The 10473-nt window shown below is 41.7% G+C and overlaps 1 protein-coding gene across 1 annotated transcript; it reads right to left on the bottom strand.

Moving 5' to 3' along the window:
- Nucleotides 1-6811: 6811 nt before the first annotated feature.
- On the bottom strand, nucleotides 6812-7747 carry LOC141049997 (olfactory receptor 11L1-like). The gene has a single exon (XM_073546836.1). It carries the CDS (start codon nucleotides 7745-7747, stop codon nucleotides 6812-6814), a length of 936 nt encoding a protein of 311 aa, XP_073402937.1.
- Nucleotides 7748-10473: the final 2726 nt, after the last annotated feature.

Raw genomic sequence — 10473 nt, 5'->3', positions numbered from 1 at the left:
AATACATAATACATCACCTACAAAGTGGCACCGTAGGACCAGGTTCGCACGCAGTGCATCACCAGGATAGATGGTCTGTTACTCCCTTCTTCCTACATACAGGATTGCATAACTGGGCCCAAACCTAGTCCCCATGGCGGTACCCCACTGCTGGGTGTAGTAGTCCGCCTCAAATCTAAAAAAGTTGTGTGTTAGAATTAAATACATTAAGTCAGTAATAAAATTTATCTGCTCACTGGGCAGTGATGATGATTGATTTTAAAAAATTTGTAACTGATTTGACATCCTTTCTCGTGTTGCATCACAGTGTATAACGAGGTGATAAATAGAGTGCCTAAAGTAAAATCGTCTGACCACTGAATGTATTTTAATAATTGTAAAACATGCATCCTGTCGTATAGATGGGATGGTAATAGGGGAACAAGTGGCTTTAGATGGCAGTCAACATATCGTGATAAATTGGACATGAGACATTGAATGCCGGATAATGTAGGATGTCCAGGAGGATCACTAAGGCTTTTTGTATTTTTGGTAAGTGGCAAAAGATGGCTGTCTTTGGGTGTAGTATGTTAATGAATTCCAATTCGTGTATATTCAGAAATCCTCTATTAAATCCTCTCTGAGTTAATTCTTTCATTTCCCTAATGAACGTATCTGAGGGGTCTGATTCTGATTTCTTGTAAGTACACAAGTCTTTTAAGAGTCGCATGGAGTCTTTCAAACACTGGTCAAATCTAGTACCACAATACCACACCCCTTATCCACTGGACGTATGACAATTTCTTTATTTTTCTGCATTTGTTTAATTGCTTTTTGTTCAGGAAAAGTTAGATTATATCTATATTTGGAGCATTTCTTATCGTTGAGTTTCCAAATCTCATCTATTGCATTTTTTGGAAAGATATTAATGGGTTCTGAATTTTCATGTCGGCTGGGGAGTGAGCTGGTCGTGAGAGATGCCAAACTGAGGTGACATAATCTTTGATTTCGTCGGCAGAAGCACCGCACTCTTCCTCTGCCATTACAGACTGCACAGGTGTATAAAGGCCCAGCAGACTATGACAAAATTCCATTAACCCCCTAAGGAAGAAGCTAATGCGAAACATGCGTCAAGGCGCTACTCTGTAGGGTCGTAGGCCGGGCTGGGGGTGTGGTCCCTCTGTATACCACGCAGTGACGTACAGAAAAAAGATGGAAGCAGATTTCAGGTGCAACAGGTCCAAGTTTATTTTCCGCCATCCGACTGACGGCCCTCACGATACACTGCAATTCTCTTCACGGCCCTCCGTGTCCAGGCCCCGTTACACACTCACACACCGTACTTTTCCACCAGGGATGTAATAACACGTACCGTCCCTTTTTCACTTAGTGACAATCCTGTCAGCGCAGTCACTGTGGCCGCCTTAGGCCCGTTCACCATCAGCACTTTTACTGGTCAGTTATCGTCTTCAATACGATACGCTTTTGTCCGGGGTCTCGTCTGTACTGCGGTACTCCCTGTCAGGACCACCCCCCTGACTTCCTCTCTCCTCAGTCCCCCTGGTTTGGCTCTCCTCACAGCACACAAACTGTCACAGACTCATTGTCTCTTGAGCACCTCCCGGGGACTGGAACTTTCTGGAACCCTCTTGCCAAATTTATAACTTTCCGGCTTCCCTGTAACTCCGCCCCCATGACCAACGGTTTCTAAAGCCCTAAGCTGCTGTTAAGTCCTGAACTTACACTCCTATCTGCCATCTAATGGTCAACCCAAGGTACTGCATGTCATCTACACTTTCCTAGCTGTTTCCCCACTGTCATAACTGCTATCTGCCTAAACTGTGCAAACCTTCCTTTCTTGTTACTAATAAGTCCGTCCGTCAGGTCACCTTCCCTACAACTCTGCAAACCAGGTCATGTATGCCTTTTGTCTATAGAGCTCTCCTCTCTCACTCACTATCTACTTTATCGCTAGCACTTAAAGGGGCACTATCCACCGTAGTACTAAGGATACTTCTGTACCATGGGATTTATCCCAGGCAATATCTACTGCCAGTAATTGCACTTAAATTTCTGAGCATTATAAATTGCACCTCTTAGTATTTTTTACTTATTGGATGTATAAAGCCACTGTGTGCATTACATTTAACAAGGAATAGATTGCTCTATATATCAATGTTACTGGATAAGCACCAACTGTGATACTAAATATGCTTGATTGAAAAACTTTCCCTGATGTTGAGTTTGACATTATTTTCTTTTTTAATTTGACCTCAGCAGTATTATGTTAAATTTGTATCCACTTGGACTCATACATACTATTGCTTAACATACAGCAATTTTTGAATCTTTACTGACTGATATTAGGCTTAAAAAATGAAAAAAAATACATTTTGGCCTAATTACCTAATTGGTCTAACTACATTTGGACTACCACTATCAGAAAGTGTTATTTTTATGCATTGATATTTGTACGTCAACTCTCATAAGCACTAATCATATCAACATCCATTTTGATATAGACAACTTATATATATAATATAGGTTTAATCCATGTAAGGGAATTATCTTTTGTTCATTCTCAACCACCTACATATCCTCTATATATAAAGTATATAATTTTCTACTAAAGGTGGTACCTAATATACTTTAGGTATAGCTACCCCTGGGGTTGCAGATCTATTTCGCAACTTGTGTTTCCCATTGAAATTTTATATTGTATGTATTTTTTCTGCTCAATAAAGATTTGTTTATATTTAAAAAAAAAATAAATAATACTTGGCGTTTGCTTCGGTGTGCTTGTAGGTATAAAGGTTTGGAATGTTCGTTGAGGGGATGTAAACTAGATTTATTAGCACAATGAACATTTATGACCCGTTGAATCGCTTGGATAGCGCGAAACAGCCATTGTCGGCTGTTTCCACACTCCTCACGTCTTTTCCCTGGCCGACATGATATTCATGTGCTAATAAATCTGCCACATAATTCTTCAGCACGTTGAGTGCGACCTTCATTCCTTTCTTTTGGACTCATCATGTATTTATCTGGATTGGCTTCCAATAAACAGGTAACAAGAGTGTTGTACACTGCTTCATACTGTGCTGAACCCCATTTCACAAATATTACCATTACCACTTTTATGTTCACCCTACATTTTAAACACTAGTATAAAGTTTACAAAAATATTTAACAACTAGATGGTGGCCCGATTCTAATGCATCGGGTATTCTAGATAAAAAAAAATAAAAAAAGGTCATTCTCACCTTCTGACGGCCCCTGATCTCCTCTCCACGCGACGTCATCAGCAGTCTTTCGCGCAAAGTATTACTGGAACCGAAAGAGGCTGGGTGCGTTGTGAGAGGAGGGAAAGAGTCTGGGGGCCGTCGGAAGGTGAGTATATCACTTTTTATCTCCTCTCCACTCTCCTGGCATCTTCCGGTCCCAGTAACGCTTAGCGCGAAGGACCGGAGATAACGTCACACTCGCGAGAGCGTGACGTCATCAGCGGTCTTTCGCGCAAAGCATTACTGGGACCGGAAGATGCCGGGTGCGTGGTGAGAGGAGGGAAAGAGTCTGGGGGCCGTCGGAAGGTGATTATATCACAATTTTTTATTTTAATTCTATTTTTTACAGGTTTATGGTACCCAGGGCCAGGAGGAGTCTCCTCTCCCCTGGACCCTGGGTACCATCCGCACATTGAGCACTGTGCCGGTCATCTCCCAGCTGCATCGCTGCTGACCTCCATGTGGCAGGACATGACCTGCGGCAACCGTGGAGAACTCAGCGGCTAGCGCTGCAGATCTCCCGACGGTAGCAGTGGCGTGATTCGTTCGAATGCCGTGCCAATTTGCAGCCGGACTGCGCCTGTCACTGATTGGTCTCGCCCGGCCGCGACCGATCAGCAATGCGGGATTTCCGTTACAGACAGACAGACAGAATTAGACGATTATATAGTAGATGCTTTTGTAAACCCCAAAAATGTGTAATCAAAAGAAATCTTACGCTGGGTACACGTAACAGAGCAAAAGAAAAATAATAACAGTGTGCCGTATAATAGTTGTGGCATTTACAAGTTTTTAATTGGCAAGCTTAACAGGTAGGCCTAAACTTTCTTTTTTGGGTTGAGCTAATAGAGATGTTCATGGAAACTATGGCTATGGAAAGAGTTGATCTATCAGTTCTGATCCTTATTTAACTGAAGGCCTAGAGTAATTGAGATATCAATATCTCCTGGACTAAAGTAGGATATGATTTAATTACTCCTCTTGCAGTCTAAGTTTGTGGTAAGTTCATCTACCTTGGCTTTCCATTTGACCAGATCAGCATATGTCAAAGTTATAGCTGGACTGTTCTAGCCTAAGAACAACAAATACGATCCTTACTTAATCACTTTCCCCCAAATAGTCCCTTCATACTTCCTTCCTTCCTTCCTATGTCTATCTATCTATCTATCTATCTATCAATCTGTCGCCTTCTGTTTGATGTTATAGCCATTTATCAAATAACACAGGGACTAAAAAGCTATTTGATTATTTTCATATAATTTCCATGTATTTTGGTGTTTTGATAATGAAAAAAAATATTTAAAAAAAATCCTAAAAATCAGGAATTTCCACAAACCTATAGGTTCTTCTGCAAACTCTGGTGTGAATCATCGGCAGGCAGCTTATTTTCTTTCCTCATTAACATCAATAGGAACTGAGTGACTGGCTGGTTACTGTCAGGTGGTTAGTGACATAATGAAAGGTACTTATGCTTTCAGGAAACTTGCATTGGAATTTCATTCATCAACCGTGTTTCCCCAAATTAGTGTTATGGTTTTGCAAAGTGTGTATAATTCGCCTGATCTTTTGTGTTTTGTTTCATTTGTGGTGAATATAGAGTGTTGAATCAACAGCTAAATATTGCAGACTTTGTGAATAAAGTATGCTTTGCATTCTTCGAACTAAAACTTGATATTTGAGATAATTTTTGGGTGCCTCAAAAAGTGTCCAAATGGTGTGTTGAGGACCTCCGAAACTGGTTCAATGGTAATAGAAAAGCTTTCCGCATTGCGATTCCTATGGTATAGCAAGAGCCAAAGAACTATAGTGACGACTGTTACTTTTGTTCATGCAATGTGAAAGGGTATAATTCCAAATGGAAGCTTCCATGTCATACCCCAATCTTCACTCAGCAATTTGTCCCATGCCCCATGGCACAGATATACCAGTACCCAAGGCGCCTGCTACCTTGGAAGAGATACCCAGCTACAATAAAGGTGGAATCATACCTGAACCAGATGACGAATCAAGTTCTGACTTTGAAGACAATACAAAACCAAAACTTTTTTCCCAGGAGAAGATGAAGGATTTAGTAAGAGACTTGAGCCTTCCCAAAGATGCTGCTGAGTTACATGAATCAAGGCTCAAAAGCAGGAATTTAATTTTACTAGGAGTGTCTTTTTCATGGTTCAGACATCGTGAAAAGGAGTTCATTGCTTACTTTGCCCAGGAAGACATGTTGGTTTATTGCATGTCGAAGGTTTGATGGGTCAATTCAAAAACCAATATGATTCAGAGCAATGGTGTCTTTTAATAAATTCTTCTAAAAGAAGTCTTAAAACAGTTTTACTCCATAATGGTGGTTTTTACTGTTCCATCCCTGTAGGTCATCCCGCACACTTGATAGAAATCTATGAGAACTTGGAAATGGTTCTTTGTTAACTTAAATACAAAGACCATGGTTGGCAAGTGTGTGGGGACTTGAAGGTCTTGTGCATGCTGCTCAGGCATCAAGCTGGGTATACCAAATACGTTTATGTCTGTGGGACAGTCGAGACCGACAAAATCACTGGACCTTGAAGAGTTGGCAGCCAAGGCTGCTCAGTCTGTGAAGAAAAAGGCCTCCGAGAAATTTTGCTACCTCCCTATAAAGTTCTTCTACCACCTCTCTACATAAAATTGGGCTTGATGAAGCAATTTGTAAAATCACTTCCAAGAGATGGGAAATGCTTCAAATACTTGGTCACCAAGTTTCCAAGCCTCTTGGAGAAAAATTGAAGGAAAGTATATTGGCCGGACCAGACATTGGAAGGCTGACAGCTGATAAAGAGTTTGTCAATACCATGACAGATCCTCAAAAGGAAGGGTGGATTGCATTTAAAGAGGTCATAGGGAAATTTTTACGCAATGAAAAAAGATCCTGACTACAAAAAGATCGTAGGACGAATGCTGAAAGCATTTCAAGCTTTAGGTTGTCTGATGAGTTTGAAAGTGCATGTCCTCCATTCCCACCTTGACTATTTTCCTGAAAATTTGGGAGCTGTGAGTGAAGAGCAAGGTGAACGATTCCACCAGGATATTAAAAAGATGTTAAGAAGATACCAGGGATGATGGAGCATTGCAATGATGGCAGACTAAAGTGGGATGCTTCAGAGAGACAATCCAGATGCTAATCACAAGCGTAAATGTACCAAGAAGAGCCTCACAGAGAAAAAAAAAATGATTTTAGTGAGTGATAGTAACAGTGAGCTCATTTCAGTTCCAAAATGATTTTCATGAAAAATTTATAATTAAAAATTAGGTTTATAAGTCAGTTTTCATTTATTCTGTGGCATAGCCTTATTTAATATAGTTACCTAAATTGACAGGAAACGTGATATTCTATGACAAAATGGAGGTCATATTCAGATTCAGCGCATCAAAAAGCATAAAGATTATGTGGAATAACCAAAGAAGCTCTTGAACTTATATTTTTGGCAGACCTGTGTAATTAAATACAGTTATGAGCACAGTATTATTACCTTATTGTTTTTCACTTTGGCCAACCGGTCAAGAAAAATCTGGAAAATTTACCAGATCTTCTGCTTATGAAGTGTCTCCTGTACGGCTTTCCTAATATCTTTATTCCTTAGACTGTATATTATAGGATTGATGAACGGAGTAAACACAGTGTATAGCAGTGATAGGATTTTACTGATTGTAGATGTTTGTCCTTTTGTTGGGACAACATAAACACTGAACATAGTCCAGTAGAATATGGAGACCACAGTGAGGTGGGAGCTACAGGTGGAGAAGGCTTTCTGTCTACCGATACTGGATGGGATCCTTAAGATTGCTAGAACTATATAAGTGTAAGTTACTACAATGACGAAAGTTGGGATCATAACAGTTGGAATGGCCATAACATAGATCTCTAATTGGATAATGAAGATGTCAGAACAGGAAAGTTCTAGTAAGGGGAGAATATCACAGAATAAATGGTCAATAGTATTTGAACCACAAAAAATGAGCTTACCCAGTTTTACAATGTAAATCAAAATAATAGAAAATCCAAACAGCCAACATGCCATAGACAATATCACACAATATCCACTCGTCATGATGGTGGAGTAACGTAGAGGGTTACAGATGGCCACATATCGGTCATAAGCCATCACAGTAAGGAGAAAACACTCAAATGCCTCAGAGGCGCATAAAAAATAAAACTGAGTGATACAGTCAATAACAGCAACGGTCCCCCCATTATAAATGAAAATGTTCAGCATGTTGGGAACAATGTCTGTGATCACCAAGATGTCACTGATGGACAGTTGTGAGATGAAGAAGTACATTGGAGTGTGGAGGTTCTTGCTGGTGGACACCAGGGTGATGATCAGGAGATTCCCACATATTGTCCCACAGTAAATCCCGAAGAAAACACAGAACAGGAATATCCTTGAACCTTGGCCGATCTGAAAACCTGAAATAAAGAATTCTGTCACCACAGTCAGATTGCTGTACTGCATTTCAACTGGAATATATTATGAAGCAATGTCCTCTAATAGATAATATAGCTAAACTTCTGCTTGCCAATTTTATGCATAAAATAAATAGAAAAGTGCACCAGAGGTTTGAAAAGGTCAAAAAGACCATGAAAAATTAGTCTTTTTTATAAAGATACTTCACAGTAATATAATTACTTGGTTTTCATTTTAATATATTTCAGTTTAAGAAGAATCTCCATCAGACGTCATTATGTAATATTTCTAGAAGTTTTCAAGCAACATCAAATTCAGATATTTCTTTGTTCTGGATATTGATCATGAATTGTAATTATTATTTTTTATGAATCTCAATTCTTCTGTGAATAAAATTGCAGGGAAATAGAGAACATCACCGTCGTGTTATGCCGCCATCATATATATGAATATGAAGCATAATGGAAATATGAGATATTTATATACTCAGTAAAAGGCAACATGCCAGGTGAGACATGTCGGGGGAGATAATATGTTGCTTATTTCTCCTGAGTTTCCTTTGTTAAACCAATTACAGAAAATTAATTTGAAATGACTGATAGCTTTTATTTAAAATATGTAAAATATAGTATGTTTTAGGTAAAATATAGTAAAAGTTAGGAGTTAAAGAGGAAAAGGGAGGACACAGCCTCTAGTCCATGTCGGACGGCTGACAGACAACAAAGCAGGCCATACAGGAAGCCAAAGAAGCGTCAGGAGAGAAGGAGACACAAACGGCAGGTTTGAAACGGCACGCTGATATAGGTAGGAGAGTCCACATCAGGTAGCAATGTAATATGAACAGGCTCCAATAACAGTTCATGACCCCTACAGCAAATGTTGAGTTAACAGTAGCAGATGCAGTATATAAAATTCACAGTAGAATATAACATAGTTAAAACAGTCTATAAAACAACAGTATGATATCCAGTAGTATATGCAAGTAATGTGCACAGATTCTAATAACAGTTGTGATGCTTACAGCAAATGATGGATATCACAGAAGTTTGAGGAAATTACTGCAACAGAAGAAACAGAATACTGGCAATCTCCGAACAATAACTGAAAATGTTAGAGTCAATACTCAAACTCAATGATGTGTCAAAACTGACACTAAAAAGCCTTGGCAGATGATGTCACTGAGGAAAACCAGGCCCCTTGCAAAACTCAACATGGCGCACACCAAAGAATGGCATCTACGGGGGAAGGGAGAAAAGCTTGTCATTCAAGACAAGACAGATAAATAACAGTTTGTGCTCCTTTTAAGTTATTAGTATTGTTATCCTTTGTGTGAGGCTCACTTTGTGAAGTGGACACAGTAATATACAGATCCGGGTGGGTACATGGTCCTAATGTAGGGAGGAGGACCCCCACAAAGTGTCCGGGCCGGAACCAAGGGGACCGCCATCTGAGTTCCTAAGGAAACAGTACCCGGGGGACAGAGGAGGAGAGTGGACTGTTGAGAGTGACAGGACAGCAAGGGGAGGGGCGAGTATAAAAGGGGCAGGGAGCGCGCAGAGGAGGCAGCTGGTGATACGTCAGACACGGAGAAGGAGACGGAGGAGGCATGAGAGAACAGGAAGGACACTGACAGTTCAGAGAAGAGACCAGCAGCAGAGGGTAGATACACAGTGGCCCTCAGGAAGGAGGCTCCAAGCTTACCTACAGGGGACTGCCTCTTCACCCCAATCTTGGGTTACGATCTGCCCCGGTCATCCTCGGCTGTTACCGCTGAGCTTGAGCCCTCTGCAGCCTGTCTGCTCCCTCTCCCGGCTGCTGCCATCCTCCTTCAGCCCTCGGTTGTGGCCTGCCCGCTGCCACCCAAGGACGCTGCCATTTCACTTCAGCCCGTGGTTGCGGCCTGTCTATCACCGCTCACAGACGCCTTCTCCCCACTGCAGTCGGCAGTTGGGGCCTGTTCCTCATCAACAGAGACACTCTGCACACAGCCCCAGGCTGTGCGCGTGGCCAGTAAACCGCCACTCTTGAGCACTGCGACACAACCCTGCTTGGGGACAGGAGTACTATTGAACTCGCTAACAAGCGCAACCCCGCTGTTACAACAGGGGGCTACTTCATCTCAGGACTCCATCAGGGCCTGTTGTGCCCCAACTCCTCCTGGGCGCTGGAACGCCCGAAGACTACTCCACATCTTCAGCAGCTGGGCCCAGCGGCTGCAACGCCAAAGCAGCCTCATCAAAGACGCCACAGCAGCCTCATCAAAGACGCCACAGCAGCCTCATCAAAGACGCCACAGCAGCCTCCTCAAAGACGACAAAGAAGCTTCACCAGCAGCACACCTTCCACAGAGACGCCGAGGGACGTCAGGATGGATAAGTGACATTATAGAGTATATGGACCCGTAGATGGCCATACCGTGGCCCCATAGTAACCGGCCTCGGCTGAGTTAGTCTTGTTCTTTTCAAATAGTGTTTGGTTGTACTGAGTCCCTGCAAGGACAACTGTTGTTACCCCTTTTTGGTTGCTTAGTATAGCCCTAGCGGCTTTAAATTATAAAGGTTTGTTTTTCAAAGTTCAACCAGTCTCGCGTCTCCTCACTGCATCCTGCGAACCTGCTGTTACCTACACTAGCATTGGTGCCGCTGGCAGGATAGCACGAAGTGCGTGAGTATGTAGTATACTCAGGAGTTGTGGGACCTACAGGATGAATGCAGTGAAGTCAGCAAAGAAAGATGCAGGTTAGCACGGTGTGCACTGGAGGTGGAGAAAAAGAA

The sequence above is a fragment of the Dendrobates tinctorius genome, unplaced genomic scaffold (genome assembly GCF_039654945.1).
Source record: "Dendrobates tinctorius isolate UK_male_01 unplaced genomic scaffold, ASM3965494v1 ptg000151l, whole genome shotgun sequence".
Taxonomy (NCBI): Eukaryota; Metazoa; Chordata; class Amphibia; order Anura; family Dendrobatidae; genus Dendrobates; species Dendrobates tinctorius.
This window is presented reverse-complemented; position numbering and strand designations above follow the sequence as displayed.